This window comes from Podarcis muralis, chromosome 3 (assembly GCF_964188315.1).
Source record: "Podarcis muralis chromosome 3, rPodMur119.hap1.1, whole genome shotgun sequence".
Classification (NCBI taxonomy): Eukaryota; Metazoa; Chordata; class Lepidosauria; order Squamata; family Lacertidae; genus Podarcis; species Podarcis muralis.
Window position 1 is genome coordinate 108,911,356 of NC_135657.1, and position 20,563 is coordinate 108,931,918.

Below are 20,563 nucleotides of genomic sequence, written 5' to 3' on the forward strand. Positions count from 1 at the left end.
AACCCTCTTTAATTCCCAGAAACATGTTAGCACCAAAGCAGACTTAACGTATTTCCACTAGGATGCTCTGGCAGAGGGGTTTCTTTGCAGCAATATCAAATATCGTTTTTTTGTTTTTTTAAAAGGAGGCAAGAATGTAAAATGATATGAACAGAAATCACACTCAGAGCCAGGCAGAAATGTAACCATGTGGTGAGATCAGTGAGCAACAATAGGACAAAATGGAATGAAGACTGGGGGAAACAGTTGGGGGGAAGAAAGCAATGCTGCAAACCCACCAATCGTTTCTCGGCACTGAATCTAATTGCTGAACTTCCAACGACACTCTTGGACTCCATGCATCGCATTTCGGAAGCTGCGGCTTGCATTATTTAAAGAGCCATAGAAAGACCTCCATCTGTCAGCTCAATTCCTTTCAGAACTTGCACACCCCCAAATTCATGCACCCTGACGTGCAAGTATTTATTGGCAACCAAAGGACAAAGTTCACAAAAACCAAAGGTCTCTCAAAGGAAGGCGAAGAGAGCGGAACAGCACACAAAAGCAGAAGGGGAAGAAATACATTTATTCATAAAATGGAATCTGAACAACAAACTCCCCGAGGAGCAGTGCGATATTTTGGGTCTTGGGAAAGAACTGCAACTCTAAAGGGTGAGGTGAGAAGGGGAAGCAATGAAAGGGGCATGTGAAAGAAACAGAGCAACTGTGTAAGCAAGCTAAGCAGCAAGAGCAATTTAAAGAAAAATTAAAAATTAAAAACCAAGCCAGCACGAATGAAATACATCAGTCTGTGCCCTGACAGATAATCAGAGGTGTTTACAGCTCTACCCAGGTGTTAAGCTAGTTGCCTAGGAAACCACAGGAATAGAGTCTGAAAGTGAGGGTTTACTTAAGGCCATAGCTATTGCTCAAGAAAGATCATCATCAAGCCTGATAACACTCCCTGTGAAGAATCAGGTTCGCAATTTGGGACTGTTCCTGGACTTAGCCCTGAGCCTAGATGTCCAGGTCTCTGCAGTGGTGAGAAATGTATTTGCACAAATAAAAGCTGGTGCACCAGCCACACCTGTTCCTTGAGCTGTCTGATTTGGCCATAGTGACCAACTCCAAGTACGCCTGGAGATGTGGACCATTTGGATCCCTTCCAATCGGGATTCAGGCCTCACCATGGGACTGAAACTGCCTTGGTTGTGCTGGTCGATGATCTCCGGTGGGCTAGGAACAAAGGTGAGAGCTGTTTCCTAGTTCTGCTGGATCTCTCAGCGGCCTATGACACCATTGACCATAACACCTTTCAGGACCGTCTAGAGGGGCTGGGAGCTGGGGGCACTGTTATACAGTGGTTCTGCTCCTTTCTCCTGGGCTGTGTCCAGAAAGGGCTGCCTCGGCCAATAAAGCAAGATGAGCGCCACAACCCCAGAGTCGGTCATGACTGGACCTAATGGTCAGGGGTCCCTTTACCCTTTACCTTTACCTAAGCTTGCTAAGATGTATAAGACTGAATCAGATAAAAGCTGGAGATGCAAAGAGGTTGAGGGAACCTTCTTTCAAATGTGGTGGACTTGTAAAAGGGTAAAAGAGTACTGGGAAATGATGCATAATGAATTGAAAAAAATGTTTAAAAGTACTTTCCAACATGCCCCCCCCCCCAGTCCTTTCTGTTGGGGATAATTCAGGCTGAAATTCCCAGGTGTCAAAAAAGGTTACTTATGTATGCCACTATTGCGGCCCGTGTTTTGTTAAGCAAAAATTGGAAAGCGAGCGCGGTCCCAAACAAAGAAGAATGGCAACTTATGTTGACAGAATATGCGCAGCTTGCAGACTTAACATATAGAATGAGAGAACAAGAAGAATATACGTTTAGAGAAGATTGGAAAATGTTTATTGACTATATGGGAAATAACTGTGAACAGCTGAAAACGCCGGCAACATTAAGGTAAATTCAACAGTGTAATTAAGTTATGATGGATGTAATAATGGACTACTGAATGGTATAGTTTCTGTAAAATATGCAGGGATTTATGATATGTAAAATGAACCATGGAAAGAGAAGATGGGAAGTCACTGATATTTGAAGGATGTGAAAAGGAATACTTTAAATTGTAAAACAGAAAATTTAATAAAAATTATAAACGAAAGCAGGAGGAGGAGGAGGAAGAGGAGAGCTGGCAAACAGACACTCCAGGTCCTAAAATGGTCTACTGATAGCAAGTACCCCAGTGTAATTTAAAGGCACAGAGACATTTTACAGTCTTTTTCCCCTTTTTTAAAAATAATAATAATAATAATTAAGGCATATGTACTTCTTTCCTTAAAAGCAAATGATTATATACAGTTTTGAGGATGTGGAAGAAATGGCTGACTTCTGGCCCAGAATAAAATTTAAAATATTAACAGATGCAAAGGAAAGAGGTGGATTTGCCCTGCCAGACCTTAAACTTTATTATGAATCAGCAGCGTTCTGCTGGCTGAAAGAATGGCTACTTCTTGAAAACACAGACATCTTGGACTTAGAAGGTTTTAATAATGTATTTGGTTGGCATGCATATTTATGGTATGATAAGGTCAAAGCACATAAAGCATTTACAAACCATATTGTCAGGAAAGCATTGTTTAATGTCTGGATAAGATATAAGGACTTGCTTGAAAATAAAACCCCAAGGTGGTTGTCACCGATGGAAGCGAAGGCTCAGAAAAAGCTCAATATGGAGGTCAAATGGCCGAAATGTTGGGAAATTTTGGAACAAGTGGGAGAAAACTGAAATTGCAGAGTTATGAAAAACTAAAAAAACAAAGTGCGAGATTGGCTTCATTATTATCAAATAATGGAGGCATACAATTTGGACAAAAAAAAATGGATTCCAGGTGGAAAAATCAAAATTGGAAACAGAACTGTTAGATCCCAAAACTAAAACTTTGTCAAGGATGTATAACTTGCTGTTGAAATGGAATACTCAGGATGAAACGGTGAAATCTGCTATGATTAAATGGGCACAAGATGTTGGACATAATATTATGATGGCTGACTGGGAACAGTTATGGACCACAGGTATGAAGTTCACGGCATGTAATGCCTTAAGAGAGAATATTATGAAAATGATATACAGGTGGTACATGACACCAGTCAAGCTTGCAAAAATCTATCATTGGCCCGACAATAAATGTTGGAAATGTAAAGAAACTGAAGGTACATTCTTTCACCTTTGGTGGACGTGCCCAAGGATTAAGGCCTTCTGGGAGATGATATATAATGAAATGAAAAAGGTATTTAAATATACCTTCTTGAAGAAACCAGAGGCCTTCCTCCTGGGCATCGTAGGCCAATTGGTGCCAAAGAAGGATAGAACTTTCTTTATGTAAGCCACGACAGCAGCAAGAATACTTATTGCAAAGTATTGGAAGACACAAGATTTACCCACTCTGGAAGAGTGGCAGATGAAGGTGATCGACTATATGGAATTGGCAGAAATGACTGGCAGAATCCGAGACCAGGGAGAAGAGTTGGTGGAAGAAGATTGGAAGAAATTTAAAGACTACTTGCAGAAATACTGTAAAATTAATGATGTCTTTTAAAAATAGGATAGCTGCTTATTTCCGGGGGTGCTTTTGAACTGCTAGGTTGGCAGGCGCTGGGACCGAGCAACAGGAGCGCACCCTGCCGCGGGGATTCGAACCGCCGACCTTTCGATCGGCAAGCCCTAGGCGCTGAGGCTTTTACCCACAGCGCCACCCGCGGCCCGCATTACTACTACTACTGCTACCCAATTTCCTAGGATTAAGCCTTATGGAACTTACTTCTAAGTACAGGGTTTGCTGTAAATGTCTCTGTCAGAGCCAGATGGCATGGTGGGGCTGTGCCACTTTCCTGACCTCCCTCCAGCTGAGTTGCTGCTGCATACAAGGTCCAAGAGGGATGACGCAATGGTGCGGTCGCTGTGGTGCAAACATGCCTGTAGAGCCTATCTGGCACTCCTGCAGGCGAGCTTGCACCACATCAACCTCAGCCCCCCCCCCCTTCTCCATACCAGTATGCAGCATCAACTCTGCCAAAAGGAGGTCTGGTGAGGGGTGCGGCTCCAACACACTACCCACTAATGGGTTTTGTGTCAGTCACTGTCCCACAACAGGAGCTATCTTCCTGTGGTGGGAATCTGGAAGGATTCCAAACACTAACCAGGAGTGACATTTGCCTTTTGGTGTGGTCCACTGAAATCAGTATGCTACTGCAATAAAGGGGGGAAGAGAAACTTGGTTTATAAGAGGAGGGATAAACTCCATATACAACATACTTTTTCTTACTGTCTTTTTTAGCTGTTTTCTCCAAAACCGCCCTCCGTCTCAGGTAGTCGTTTTGGATTTCATTATACTTCGTGGTATGCTCTTTTATAAGATCCGTGGTTTTTTTGTGGTGTTTCTTCACAAGGTCCTTCATTTCTTTGTAGTGCTTCTTCTGAAGTTTCACAAACGCTTTCTGTTGCTTTAGCTCCTCGATCGTTTGTGCTTCGACTTCTAAAAATAAGGAGAGGAAAGCTTTCTTTGTCACTATTGCTTCGTATGGACATAAAATGAATGGCTGGCATCGTGCAGACCCCATTGGAGAATTTGCAGGGCTGCACCACCATCCTGGATTTGAATGAAGTCAGCAAAAGAGATGGCAGGTTGCACAACCAAAGAAGCCATGGCATGGGAATGAGAAGGGAGGGACTCAGAGAGAGGGGAAGTGGTGGTTTAAAACAATAACAGAAGTTTGAGTAAAGCAGGGAAGGAGGGCATTGAGGGGAAATGGCAGTTTTAAGCAACAGCAGAGGTTTCAGTGAAGCAGGAACAGATGGGCACATAAGGCAATTGTGGTTTTAAACAACAGCAGAGATTTGAATAAAGCAGGAATGGAGAGACACAGAGGAAACAGCAGGGCTTTGAATAAAGCAAGGATGGAAGAAAACTGAGGGGGAAAGTGGCAGCTTTAAACAACAGCAGAAGTTTCAGTGGAATGGGCAGGTATGTTATCAATAACTACTGGTTTAAGTTAACTTGCTTTTAATGTTCCATTTCATCAGTATTTTTTTAATTAACATTTTATATTCCAGGTAAAACACTCAGGAGTTAAGGATGATTAAGTGGTTTATAAATCCTGTTTAATAAATAAATAGAATCAGGTTGCACTTCCTTCACACAAAAGATCAAGAGATCCTGCTGTATGCATACCATCCACATGTTTCTTACCTGTCAGGACACTCTGAATAAGATCTTCTGTTTTTGCTGGCACTTTCACAGAACCTAGATGGAAAATGCCATCAATAGTCAGGGGTTTGGAAATGACAAATATATGGCCTCAAAGCTATAGGCACACAGGTTTCCTTTTTAAGATGAGAAAGCATCCTTTAAACCATCTCTCACATCTCCCTAATTCATGGAAGCTGCCATTGCTCCTCTTTTTACAAAAAAAAGGCAGTGATTAGTCATACCTGGTATACCTTCATAATGAATACTAACTCAAAATCCACCCGCCCCCTGCCCCCCAGATCCCACAATCCTTACTACCTCATCCACATATAGTAAAGCTAGAGGTTATTTCAGAAGTCTGCTAGATCAGGTGGATAGGGAGAATAAGGGAGTGTTTCTTATGAGTCTTCTTAGCTGCAATACAGTGGTGCCTCGCAAGACGAAATTAATTCGTTCCGCGAGTTTTGTCGTCTTGTGATTTTTTTCGTCTTGCGAAGCACGGTGTCAGGAAAGCTTTGGAAAAGCTTCAAAAATCACCAAAGTCTTTAAAAACCTCAAAAAAGGCTACCACACTGCGTTCTATGAGTTGCTCCTCGAAGTCAAGTCGCAACTGTATTAACAGTGTTAAGAAAAAGGAAACAAACTTGCAATTGCGAAGCAAGCCCATAGGGAAAATCGTCTTGCGAAGCAGCTCAAAAAACAAAAAACCCTTTCGTCTTGCGAGCTTTTTGTCTTGCGAGGCATTCGTCTTGCGAGGTACCACTATAATGGTGGTAGCCCTCCAAGCAGCTATGTATCATTATTTCCTTGTCCTTCTTTGCTGCTGTTTTTGCTACCATCACCTATTTCACGCATTGCCCTTCTCTTTCATCCAATACAATCATTGAAACTAAATTGCACAAAAACTGAACGGAAAACAAATAAAACTTAGGGGGTTTTGTGCATGATGTAGTGCAAAATCCAAATAGAAAATAGTTGCGATGTGATCCACAAGCAAGTCCAGGACCCTCAAATCATGTTGATCTTCTGAAAAAAATGGACCAATCTAATTCCTCCATAATTCCTACTGCCTCTTAAGTGGCTTCTCGTGAGTCTGAGATATAAAAGTATGACACAATTCAACCTGCATTCCCCTGTTTTCCAAAACTCAGAAGGGTGAAGATTGTCTATTCCTTACTCATAACTACAGTAGTTTTCTCTGCAAAAGGAAAAGTAGGAGATGCAAGAAGTTCAACTTGCCAGTGGTTGGCTGCAAGTTTCTGAGCACAAAATCTACTGATTGACAATATGGTGAAACTGATCCAAACAGGGCATGGGCAAAAGCACTCCAGCTCAATGAGCTTCATGACTGACAGAGATATGAACCTATGTTGCCTGATGCAACCAGTGTTCATTGGGGTTGATAGGGCAGAAGGCAGGGAGGGTAACAGCAGATGGAGCCAGAGGTGATGACAGGAAGAGCTAATTAATTCTAGTTTTGGTTCTATCCCCTCTCTGTTGAGCCCTACAAGGGCAGCAATGAGACTAAGGAGAAGGAATCTGACAGGCAGTGTCAGCTCCTGGCCTGCTTGTAAGAAGGCAGGCAGGTGGGGGCTGGTTGAAGGCAGACTGAGTGCCAATTTGCCATAGTGGTCCAGCTTCCAGCTGATGTAACCCAGTTGGTTACACTCAGTTGGAGCACAATAATGTATACAGATAGCTAGCATTCTTCCACCAGGCCTTTCAGCAATTGCAATAGAGCTGCCAGGCAGCAGGTTTTCTACCTGGGAGGGTAGCAAAGGAGAGAGATTTTGTTACGGGCATTGTCTTTCAAAAACAATACAGGTGTACTGATGGGCTTTATATATCTCACAAAAGAGAAAGGGGGGGGGGAGAAATAGGACTGGCCTAATTTCTATTTTGTTCTAATAGTTTTTGAACACGACGAACAAAGACGTCCATTCAGCTGAGTTATTTTCCCCATAGAAAGACACTATAAAAACGACACAGCGCAATCTAGTTCTTACCTGGTGTTGGTTGGCTGGGAGTAAGCTGTGTGGATGGTTTTGGGGTGAGGGAAGTGGTGTGGTTTACTCCATTTTCAGCTGGTGCCGGCTTGGGTTCAGTGTGAGCTTCTGAAGGAACATCTCCCTGTTCCGCCTGACAATACAAAACAATTCCCATAAATATGCAAGGAGGCAAGCAATCTTATAGGAGACATGCTACACTTAATTCTGGTTATTTATTTTCTATACCACTTAATATACAGTGGTACCTCGAGTTACAGATGCTTCAGGTTACAGACGCTTCAGGTTACAGACTCCGCTAACCCAGAAATAGTACCTCGGGTTAAGAACTTTGCTTCAGCATGAGAACAGAAATTGTGCGGTGGCAGCGCGGCAGCAGCGGGAGGCCCCATTAGCTAAAGTGGTACCTCAGGTTAAGAACAGTTTCAGGTTAAGAACAGACCTCCAGAACTAATTAAGTTCTTAACCCGAGGTGCCACTGTATTCTAAACAACTCTAAGCAGTGTACAGAAAACTAAAACAACAATAAACAACTTAAACAAAGTATTACGAAAAGACACAGTTACAGAAATAAAAGTTACATGAATATAAAGTTACTAATATATACAAATCATTATCAATTCATTTTCCTTTTGACACATACTTCTGAGATTAGGGTACAAGGCCAATAGCTTGGACATGAATTCTACTTCCAATGATGCACAACTCTCTACCCCTAGTCAGTTGTATTCACATGCTAAGATTTATTCATATTGCAAGCTTGCTGGGGGAGTTTGTACCGTACCTGGCACAAAGTGACCCTAATCTACCTTTCAGAAAGAACTTACAAAATACCTCTAGTGCTCTTAAGAAATAGCTGCCATTACTATTTTCAGCTCCTTTGATTACTTACCAGAAAAAAATAGTCTTTTGCAAAAACAAAAGCCTAGAATTAATAATGGAAATCTCACACTGCACTAAACAGTACACTGCAGTACTATTACAACTTTTAGGAATAAACCAGTATTTAAATATTTCTATATACACCTGCATAGACCCCACTTAAATGTATGCAAATGATAAGTCATGTTTAGCCCTAACGGTGGGGTGCTGCAATAAAAACACTTATTGGGGTATCTTGGATCTTGGTCTTTCTTGAATGACGTATGCTCCTATTTTATATTTCCATTCCCAGAAAACAAGGTCTATACCCTCCAGCAAGCACTGGAAATATTATTTCTGCATGTAGGTCTCAGTATACCACTGATTAATAACATTGTACTATGTAGATATAAATATAATCTAACAGAACACACCAGTCACCACCAGTGAACCGAACATGAAAAAAAATTACTGCTCTGTTCAACCCAGATTAATGTCCCAGAAGTCTGATTACTAATTCACCCCCAAGACACATGAATTGTCCCCAGGAGAGCTCACCCATAGTTATGTTCAACAGATAAGCCTATGTAAGCAGTACCTCTATCCTTGCTGCATGCTCAGATGAATGTGCTTGCATCGCACAACCTGCTTAGGCATTCCCCACAACCTTGCCTTCCTCGCCAGCACTCAATGCCCATGTTTAGAGCTTATTCTTTTTTTACTACACACAAATCATCTCAACAGTAGCTACACTAGTGGCCGCAGTCATCAAAATGCATCACCGAACCCCATTGCACAAATGGAGCAGCTATGAAGGCGCACAGTCTGAGAGTGCCGTTAGGCAGCAATGCACAAATGTATGTAGGGAGCACCTGTTGCCATGGTACCTCACTGGATTAGTTTCTCAGGCAGCTTCGGTAATAAATTGATTTGGAGGGCGCGTGAGTTCTCTCCCTAAAACACTTCAACATTTCAAAAATGTGTTACAGGTTCAGCAGTGGGGGGAAGAGTTTAAAAGATTATAGCACAAATACATTACGCTGAAAACTTGCTCAATATTCCCACCCATGAACACTGCATACTACAAATGAATTTTTCACTGCACCAGTTTAACTCTTCAGAAGCTACAGAACCAGGCTCTGAACATTACTGTATATCCCTTACCCATCTCTGGCACGCAGTGAGAGGCAAGAAGGCTTTATGTTTGCTCCCTCTACTTGCTTACGTTTGCAAGCTGCTTACTTTCCTGGACATATTTATAATCTAATTGTTTCCAATGGTGTTGCCTCTCAAAAACAAACGGCAGAATAAGATTGCTGCTACTGGGTTAGCAATCTTGGAGGTCCACTCCACTTTACCATGAGGAGGAGTTGTGGTAGACCACGTGGCCACCCACTCTCCTCCGGGGGCAGAGGACGAAGTCCCGCGTTGCCCAGGGGATCCTGGCCATGTCATCGCCTAGTCGACCAATCCGGTGGCTGGGGGGGCATGGCCGGGGCAATTTAAGCTTTGGCGCGAGCTGGAGGAACCCCTCTTTGGCTCGACCCTGATGGGAACATCTGGGGGAGCTTGAGTCGATCTGCATCGATGAGGCTCCCCTTTCTGGAGGTTTACCCTTACCAGACTTCCTGCACATCGGGCAGGAGTCAGATATAGTTGGGTTCATTCAATGCCTAAGTCAATAACGCTCACAGTCTGTAATCAATAAAGTTGTGGCCAAAATTTGCCCAATAACATTAACATAATATCTGTGTCCTGGTGTCTTCTTTACGAGGGGGGGGGGTTGCGGGGTCTAGACACACAACTTATTCCACTCTTTTGAAATGAAAGCTGTCTGGCAAATAAGGCTCCTTCACCTGATCTTGACCAGTTTCTAAGGCTAGGGAGCAGCTACTATTAACAGTCTTCCTGGTGCATACTGCTCACGTCATACCTAAACATTGGCCATGCTGTGCTACAGCAGCAGCAAGAATACTTATTGCAAAACATTGGAAGACGCAAGATCTACCCACTCTGGAAGAATGGCAGATGCAAGTAATAGACTATATGGAACTGGCTGAAATGACCGGCAGAATCCGAGATCAAGGAGAGGAGCAGGTGGAAGAGGACTGGAAGAAGTTTAAAGTCTATCTACAAAAACATTGTAAAATTTATGAATGCTGAGGGCATTGAAAATGAAATGAAGGGGTTTAAAGTGGTTAAGATAAATAGATTATAAAGAGAAGGACAAAGGCTTAAGATGAATAGTTAATGATCTTGCTGAACTAATTTTTAAATTGGAATACAAGAAGGGAAGGCGGGTGGAAGTAAATGAGAATAAGGTATTGAAAGCTATCAAAATGAAAGAGTGTTCTTTTTATACTAAACTTTTTTGTTGTATTTTTCTTTTTCTTGGGTGTTTTTCTATTGGGATTTTTTGATGTTTGTTCGCTGTTGTTTTTCTTGTGGTTCTCTTTGTTGGGTTGTTAATTTTTTCTGGAAATTCTTAATAAATATTATTTTAAAAAAAATAAACATTGGCCATGCTGGCTAGGTTGGTGGTCGTTGGGAGTCCTACAACATATGGAGGGCACCAAGGCTGGGGGGAGGCTGCCATATACACTCCTAAAAAGAAATTGATATTGATCAGCCTCTAGCTGCTGCTCAGTCCAGCCCATTCCTTTCTGCCCTTGCACTATGAGAAAACCTGTGACCTGAAGGAGAGAGGATTAATAAACATGAAGCTGGGGAATGGAACACTGAACTGTCTTTGGGCAGCAGCTCACCCAAAACTAGTCTGGGGATTTTGACTCCTCCCTTTCTGCCCATTGACACTGAAGAGACTTATAGGAAGGGATAAACACAGCACACAGCTCACCGATGGATCAGCCAACGGCTAACCTTCAGGAAAGTGAGATGGATGAAAGGAGAACAGCTACAATGACTTAATAGGACCTGTGAGGTGGTAGGGATGTATCAGAGAGGATAGAGGCTTGTATCTGTATTTCATTATTTTATAGCAGCCACCTTGGGGTAGAAATACAACAATTACTTAGCTGATGAAGAGATGCATCCATCTCTGTGGTTATTTATTACAAATATCATTCTGCCTGGGTCCAAAATGCAGCTCCTTTGTGCGTGCGCATGTGGAGAAGATGCTTATACAAGTCTTTCTCATCTGCTGCTGACATGCAGCTGTTTCAAAGACAGAGGAATTGTTTGCAGAGGGATCCCTCACCTGGCACTGAAATACAACTGCATCTTAGGCCACACAGCAGATTTATCAGGCATTTTAGTGCACTTAAGGCACTAAGCTAGGGACTTGCATACAATCAGAAGGACGGTTTACTTGAATGTGAAATCTTAGCATAGATCAGGCTTTCAGACAACCACAAATCTATCACCATATCGCAAACATGCTTGAGGAAAACTGCAAAGTGGCCAAGCTGAACCAAACCTTCTGCTACCTGGAATGTCTTTCTCCTCTTTAGTCCATGGTCTTTTTGCTACGTTTATTTTTGTTGTGATACTGTGACATTTGCAAAAAGCAGATGTGAAATGAAAAGGGGACAAAAATTGGGCAACAAAACCAGAATATATTGTTCAGATAAACATCCATTATTCAGTCAATAAATAATTTTGAATGAGCCTAGGTTGTTTTCCTTATCAAGAATACAGTACAGTGGTACCTCAGGTTACATACGCTTCAGGTTACATGCGCTTCAGGTTACAGACTCCGCTAAGCCAGAAATAGTACCTCAGGTTAAGAACTTTGCTTCAGGATGAGAACAGAAATCGTGCTCCAGTGCTGCAGCGGCAGCAGGAGGCCCCATTAGCTAAAGTGGTGCTTCAGGTTAAGAACAGTTTCAGGTTAATAATGGACCTCCGGAACGAATTAAATACTTAACACGAGGTACCACTGTATTGCGAATCAGATGGGCTGGGCCGTGTAAATCTAGATAGTCCCAGATTTGTGTGAACGGATTTGGCATTAATGGCAGGGCGAGTGGAGGGTGGGTGTGGAGACTGAATCATGGCAGACCTACCACAGCCAAACTCCCTTTTCCATTTCCTGAGGGGATTGTGCTATCTGCAATGCATCATCAAAGCAATCCCTCTGCTATATTCCTTCAAGCCCAAATTCTCACCTCTTTCCTGACTTCTTCTTCATCCTCCAGAGTCAGCGCTGCCAACTGATTTGCTCTCTGCTCCATTAAATTCACATATCTGATAGGGTTGGATAATGCCTCAATAACATCTGGAAATGAAACAGTAATTTAGAATCAAACTTTGATTTGGTTTCAAAGGGCTATATTTATCTATCTGTTTTACAGAGATGAAATAATCATTTAACAATCTTAAGGCTGTTCTTTGATTTTTCTAATAAGAAATCAACATAGACTAGAGTCATTCAAGTTTTCCTTGAAGAAAAACAACAACAGTTGGCTGTATTTTATTATCTTCCCCCACACTGACAGGACAAATCTATACAATGAGACTGACTCTCAAGTAAGTGTGCATACCCTTGCAGCCTAAATTCACAAGTGACACATGGTAGACTAAAATATATCCATAGAACTGATTATGAGAGATGGAGTGCTATTAATATTATATAGCCTCTTTAAAGATAAAGAATTAAGGCACAGAGAACACAACTTGCGAAGAACTCTTCCAGATTCTCCATTTGCTCTGGCATTTGTACTCAGATCTGCCCAGTCTGATCGTCATCAACTTTCTGTTTTAAAATAGACTACATCAGTAAAAAGGAAAGGCACCACTATGGAACTAGAGAACACTGTGTGGAATCATTGACAATTACAGCGGTAACTGTACATCATGTTGGATGATGGACAGCAACTTATTAGAACACACATTACAACTTCTTGATAGCTAAAAGGTAAAGGACCCCTGACAGTTAAGTCCAGTCACAAACGACTCTGGGGTTGCAGCACTCATCTTGCTTTACTGGCCCTGGGAGCTGACGTTTGTCCGCAGACAGTTTTTCTGGGTCATGTGGCCAGCATGGCGAAAACCATAGAGGTGCATGGAAACACCGTTTACCTTCCTGCCAGAGTGGTACCTATTTATCTACTTGCACTTTGACGTGCTTTCGAACTGCTAGGTTGGCAGGAGCTGGGACCGAGCAACGGGAGCTCACCCCCTCGCAGGGATTCAAACCGCTGACCTTCCGATCAGCAAGCCTTAGGCTCAGTGGTTTAGACCACAGCGCCACCTGCGGCTTGATAGCTACTGGATGTTAATACAGCTTGTTACTGCTGATTAGTGTATGAACTTTATATAATTTCAAAGCAACAACAACACACACATAGTTACCTGCATAAGTATCAGGTACGTAATCTTTAACCTCTATGTATACAAATATGGCTGGCAGTGTCAAGGGCTGATTCCTTTCATTCCTCAGGCAGATATAGTGATAGCCTAGAAAAGAAAGCAGGACAAGGCCAACAGAATTTTTATAATTGACCACTGCAGTGTAATAGGCATCAAGGTGACTCATGAGGTGCTGGAAATGAGCCAAGGTCCCTAAACATAGCATCCCACTCCTTAGCAATTTCCCTGACATGCTTCATTATCACAGATGCTCTAACTGTGGAAGGCAGGGAGTGCATGTAATATTTGATGCAGAACTTCTCCTCTTAGGCAATGTATGTAGAAACAGGTATGGCCTCCACTGAAAACAAGAGTTGTGAAGAAACCCTCGAAAAAATTATGGCAAATGTTTACTGTTGGAATGACTGAAACACTTCAGCACACACCTGGGACTCTCAGAAAATAGTCTGCTTCCTTAGGGACCAGTTTTGGAGCTTCCCTTGGGATCTACGTTTATGCAATAGAATACTAAAGACAGTGTTAGTGCCTTGGCTATACCTGCTTGCAGATTTTCAGTATGCTAAAAATAAAGAAACACTCTTTTTGTGTCACGGAAGAAGAGTATATGGGATTCTTGGAGGCAAGTCATCAGTTTCTCTGCTAAAATCCTGACTATATTTTAACAGCATTATTGGTCTATTACAAGTCATTTGGTAAGAACCAGGCATGACCGAGAGCCCCTAATCTCTCCCTGTTTTAAATTGGGGGCATGAGCAAGACTAGCAGCAGGAATGGACGAGGTGTTTGAAACAGAGTGTTCCCTCCCTTTCCCTTCTTCTAACCAAAGTCATGTTGGTTTACAGATTGTTGAGAAGCAAAACGATGGGACTTTATCAGCCCTGGAGATAAGTCACCCCCAATTAGCCCCTGGGATTTGCTTTATTAGTGTGCTACCTAGGAGAAGGAGGAAAAGAGGGAGAGGCTCCCCTTTTCTAAACTCTTTGTGTGCCTTTTCTGCCGGTCTCACCACAACTTGGAAAGGAAGGGCAGGGAAACGGAGGCAGAATATGTTCTTGGGAGGGCTGGGAGGGACAGCAGAGGGCGCTGGGAATCATATAATCATAGAAGTTCAGGGTTGGAAGGTGCCCCAAGAGTCATCTAGTCCAACATTTTGCAGCTTGTTAATACCTCCTCTCTTCTAAGGTAGCCTGCAGTGAGCTTCCATGGTCTATGCCCAGAGCTGGTGATGTTTGCTGGCATCTTCAGTAAGAACAGTATATAGAGGAAGAGGGTAAAGGAACAGGCAGGGAGATGAGGAAGGATGGAAAGTGAGCATTGAAGGGGGCTGGACTCAATGAGCAAATCTCCAGTTCTATGGTCTATGGTTGATACTGTCGAAGCTGGGCTCTCAAGCTGCAATAAGCTTGAAAAAACCTGGCACACTAGAGTCCTCATAGTTCAGCTTTCAGGGTACACAGAGCATCTGCCCTCTTAGTTCATTTGGCTCATTTCCTCATTCAAAGGTGCAATTGGGTAGGTAGTTTGTTCTGGATGGGTTTACACTCTACCTGAAGGAGCAGGTGTGTTGCTTGGGGGGTCAGCACTCCTTGATCCAGTGCTGTCACTGGAGGCTCAAGAAGCACCACCAGCAGCAGCAGCACAAAAGTGTCTATCTCCTAACTATGTCTGTTCCTGAACTGATGCAGTGTAGCCACAGTGGTGGTCCACGATCTGGTAACCTCCCAATTAGACTACTGTACCACTCTCTATATGTGGCCACCATTAGAGATGATTCAAGCGCTTCAATCAATGCAGAATGCAGCTGCCAGAATGCTGAGCAGCATAGCCAATGGGAATCATTCAACACAAATTCTACAGGATTTGCACTGAGCTCAATTCATGGCATTAATGCTAAATTATAAAACTCCAAATGCATTGTGGCAGAAATATCTGAAGGGGCACCTCTCCCTGTATCATATTGCCGCTGTATTAAGTTCTTGATGTCCTCCCACTGAGTAGAACCCCTAGCACAGTGAGACACAAGATAGGGCCTTCACTGTAGTGGCACCCTATTCATAGAACCCCCTTCCCTGGGAGGTACAGCTGGTGCCACTCTTTTCTGGCTTTCAGCGCTAGTTGAAACCATACCGATTCACTCAGGCAATTGGATGAACTGATTTGATAGTCAGCTTTAAACAGATTTATATTCTTCTGTGGTACTATTAATTTAGTTTTTGGTCTTGGTTTTGACTGTTAGCTTGATATTTTTGTTTGTTTGTTTGAATGTGTGGATATCTATGTTGTAAACTGTCCTGGAATCATAACTGGAGAAGAGTGGTTCAGAGATTAAACAATAAATAAAGTGAAAAAGAAGCCCAGATTGTCCTACCTGGTCGAATTGCTGATACCGGCAATATCCGATGACCAATGAATTTCCCTCCTTCTTCATAGGCTGCTATCCTCAGACACGCCAGGGAAGGCAGAACAACCTAAAAATATATATTTTGGGGGAAAGTATTTAATGTTTTCTGGCACACCTTGTGCACAAAGCAGGAATACTGAAACACACTGTTCAGCAAGTTAACATTGGTAGTAATCTTACATTGTTTGCAGTGCTGCAACAGTTCATTCCTGGGTGAATACGCAGCTGATTACACATGATAGTTGAAATAGCATGATCTGCAGATCTCAACTCACTTCTTAAATACCAGAAAGAGCTGGTGACCAGGACATTGCTACCTGTCACACACTCTTGCCATCACCATATATTTATCTTTCTCTGAGTCTCTTAGCAACAGATGTGATGTCATAGTAGTCCTCCTAACTAGGCAAGCACATATATCACAGTCCATCTGGCTACGCTTTGATCAAGCTGCTCCCTTTCCAGAATTTCAGCCTCAATTGATGACATACAGGATCTTGGAAACCTTACAGCTGACTGCTTCTAGATATTGTAGAACTGGAGATAGGTAGAGGGTAGAATCCATTGATTCCAAATTCTGGGTTCCATAGGCACCCTCCCCCTGTCACACACCAATACACCACAGAAGTATGTGCCCTAGAGTTTCATATGACACATTTGGTTGGGGGCGGGGAGCCTGACCAATTTTGAGAGCAGGTGGGCAATGTTTACAAGATGGGATAGTTCTCACAATTGGACTGTTCGTTTTATTTTACACAGCTGCAAGAGGATCTTGCTTTTCAGGTCAAATCTCAACACTTGTTTGCTTTGACAAATAATCCACCATAAACTTATACAATTAGATTAAGCATGTTGTTTGCTAAGGGTTTTCATTCTTCCTCCATAATCCCTTTTATTATTAGAAAAAAAGAGATGTGGCAAGTTTTTCTTTCCCTATGTAGCACCTAAAAATTATATATTGTCTCTCCAGAATTACTTTTAGGATTTCTGGGGGATGGGGCAGGACATATTTGCCTTCTCAGAGGGCACTTTCCCCATCTCTATTACCCAATGCGGTAGCTAAGGCAGAGCTTTCCAAACTTTTCATGTTGGTGACACACTTTTTAGACCTGCATCATTTCACGACATAGTAATTTAGTTTTACCAGCAACCCGGAGGTTAAACTAACCCCTTTCCAGCCCTGGGAGGAGTGCAGGGAGCATTAACGGAACAAACTTACACACTGCAGCTGACACACTAATGTGTCGCGACACACAGTTTGGAAAGCTCTGGGCTATGGCAATGAGCTGTGATCCAAGCCATTGCTACTTCATCTCAGCCAGCTTATTCGCTGAGCTGCAGGCAACCTCAACCTCTGCACCCCCCTCCGATCTGCAATATGAGGATGGTTATACATGCCTGCTTAGCAGGGATGCTGTAAGGATGACATATATATATATATTTCTCCAAACACTTGAAAATGATATGGTTTGGCTTAGTGTTACCCGCATGCTGAGCCACTAAATGCTTATGAGATCTTTTATTCTTCCCCAAGTATTCTTTAGCTGAAGCACTCCCAGCCTGTGTGGCTTTGACTTTCATGTAGGATGTTGCTTGCCCATGGTTATCACAAGGGCATTGTCCTTGCAAGATGTAGAGTGAAGGGGGTATGGCAATCAACACTGGAAACACTTGGTGGTGACAGTGGTTTCTCACTATTTACACACAGGCAAACTAAGGCTCTTCCCCTGTGGACGACGGTGGAGTCTCCCTCTTGAGGAAGAGGAGGTGATGGCAGAGTTGGCACTAGGGTTGGGCGTTACCTGGTTTTCAACATTGTGATATATCATCAGCTGAAGATCATGATGTACTGATATATCGCAATGTCCAAAATTGCCCAGCCCTACTCCAGACCACTGCTGCATGTGCGAGCCAGAGCAAGCCCCCATATCACTCTGGTTCCCGCAAGCTGGAGCTCTATGGGGGCTTGATCAACTGACAGGCGGGCACCCTGGCTCAACCCTCAGCGGAGCAGTTTAAGCAAGGTGTTCCCCCTGCCTTAGGCTTGGGCAAGCCAGAGATGGGGGCGGCGCTCCATTATAGTGTTCTGTTGAGGCGTGGGCAGTTGTGCATGAGCCAGAGGTTGGGGTGAATCGATCAGCTGACAAGCGGGCTTCCTTAAAATGCCTGCCTCTCAGCTGATCAAGGCAATTTGAGCTGGCGATACATCATGGCTTCCCAGCCACTGGCAGTGCAAGCAGGCAGACAGTAGTGAGGTACGTTGTGAAACCAATATACGCTGAAACCGATATTGCGGTTTGAACGTCATATTGGTTTCAGATTGTGAATCATAATATTGCCCAGGTCTAGCAGGCACCGACTCTCAGGCACTGACTCAAATGGAACAGGACTGGGGCAAACAGGATTTCACCTGCCCCCCCCCAATTAATTTTCTGAATTGAAGACCAGCAACCAATAATACTATAAAGCTTTTTTCAGTAGAGGAAACAAGAACGACAAACCTACTTTCTTAAACACGATGGCCTCTTCTTCCCATACAGGATTCACTGCGTTGCCTTGAGACGGCTTGGTCTTGAGAGCTTTTCGCCTTGTGTCCACCGGCAGACCAAACATGTCCACTTCTACGTAGGTCCCAACTTTTTTGTCCGACAGCAACTGCCCAGAAATGATCTAGAAATGCAAGGTTTAGGCATTCAGTGGCAGTGTGGCAGAAGACCCAGTAGACTGGAATGTCTCTAAAAACTAAAGCCTCGATTGTGAATCTAATATAGCCAGACAGCGGGTGCTGGGGGACGGCTGATCCACACTTTGGTTTGCATGAAGATGCTGTTTATATTGAAGTGGCACCTAAGGCCACTGTGTTTCATGGGACTGTGTTAATGCCTTTTGGACTGCTGCAACAGCATCAGTCACGCCAGCCATAAACTCACCACACCAGCGCTACCCTGCAACATGGAGGTAGCGGTTTATACAATGGGCACCTTTACGCAATCCCAGCTGGGCTGTGAACATGCCTGGTGGCCCAGGTGCTCCTGAAGTTAAGCACTTGGGGGCTGCTGGCATTATGAACTAACAACAGAAAGCAATGCATTATAAGTCTGTATAAACCTCTGAAACGAGCTGCCGCTCAAGAACAAATCTGTTCAAACTGGACTGTGCATGCACAAATGTCACAATATTATCCTTTTTCTAAAAAGAGAGAGACTTGTAATGGTACTTAGGGAGTGAGGCTGCAGCAGAACAGCAGACGGTTAATGTGAGGGGAAGAGAATTGAAAACCTAAGATTTCCCTCACATTTTTCATCGTAAAAAGGAAAAACATCCCCACAACCAATCAACTCTAGTTGAGAATAAGAAATAAACACTTAACTTTTTTTTTTTAAGTCTCCATGCTTTTATTTTTTTCTAAGTTGGTTTGGACTCCAAGGCCTTCATTATTATTATTATTATTATTATTATTATTATTAATTTGAGTAAACTGAATACTTGTGCTGGTTTTTTAGTTTACAGTTTCGTACCTTTTCTCTGCGATATAAATTATTTTCTACAAGATTATCTGACAACAGGAGAAATTAGAAGTTTTGTTACACTATTTTGCTTGTCAACCCAATATTGTATGTGTGTACTTCATAATAAAATGAAAGTTTTAGAGTTGAAAGGGACCACAAAGGTCATCTAGTTAAAGCCACTGCAATGCAGGAATCTTTTGTGGGTCTCGAACCCATGACCTCAAGATTAAGAGTCTTGTGCTCTACAGGCTGAGCTCTTTAAACCAGCATAGAGTTTGGGGCTTGGCACAAAACCTGCTTAAAAGCAGAACACAAGCTGGATTTCGTGCCAAAATCCAAAATGGGGCTCCAACTTATTTGAAATTCTGCTAGCATATTCTGTGGAGCTGGCTGATAAATGGTATAAAACCGTGGGCGTATTTCTTTCTGGACAAGGGCCAGAATTTGTGCTATATACGTATCTCTGAAAAATTACTGCTTTCTTATTCTTCTGTGCTTGCAGTCCCAACACACATAACTAAATTGAAGCGTGGCCAATTTGCTTCATTTATGCTAACCATTTTCTCAGTTTCATGGCCTCCACTCATACCATTTACTATAATCACAATACTTTGCTTCGTTGGATAGGGAGACACAGTAGAGGATAAATGTTTCGAAAATGCTCCCATCACTTCAAATTACCAATTCGTAAAAGGCCACCATGATGGTTTCTCTGCAGATCGCAGCCCCTACAACTTAGTTTATGGCTTATTTGCGGCCATTCTGATAAGGGAGTGGGGTTGGAGATGGGGAAATGGGGCTACAGGTCACCATATTTTGCTATGTGCACCCAGGACAGACCTTAGGGCAGGCTTAAACTGGAAGGAGACTGGAGTGAATACTTTCCCTTTTCTTAATTATTATTTTAGTTATGATTTTCAGTTTAAAACATTTCAATAATTTCACAATCATTTTAATGTTTCAAAACTCGACTTCCTTCCCCCTCTTTCTGCGGTTCCTTAAATTTATTTTTAATATTGTCTGCACATCCAAATTGGTAACTTAATTTACTCATTTATTCATCTACTTTAAATATATACTGTTATAAAACAGCAGTTTATTACAATAATCCTGCCAATGTTATTATCTGTTTACAGTTTATTTGCAAATATACGATAAACCATTTCCATTCTTTTATAAAAAGTCTGTTATCTTGATTTCTTATTTTTCCAGTAAGTTTTGCCATTTCTGCA

At 42.6% G+C, this 20,563-nt stretch overlaps 1 protein-coding gene across 2 annotated transcripts in view; it reads right to left on the minus strand.

Moving 5' to 3' along the window:
- PLCB1 (phospholipase C beta 1) overlaps nt 1-20,563 on the minus strand; it is a 468,615-nt gene that overhangs the window by 75,946 nt on the left and 372,106 nt on the right. For both annotated transcript variants that reach the window (XM_028722210.2, XM_028722211.2), the window contains exons 20-26: nt 18,328-18,492; nt 15,790-15,889; nt 13,404-13,508; nt 12,218-12,327; nt 7,230-7,362; nt 5,224-5,277; nt 4,290-4,509 (exon numbers count right to left, since the gene is read on the minus strand). In XM_028722210.2, the coding sequence (XP_028578043.2) occupies nt 4,290-4,509; nt 5,224-5,277; nt 7,230-7,362; nt 12,218-12,327; nt 13,404-13,508; nt 15,790-15,889; nt 18,328-18,492 (887 nt within the window). The remainder of the gene's footprint in view (nt 1-4,289; nt 4,510-5,223; nt 5,278-7,229; nt 7,363-12,217; nt 12,328-13,403; nt 13,509-15,789; nt 15,890-18,327; nt 18,493-20,563) is intronic.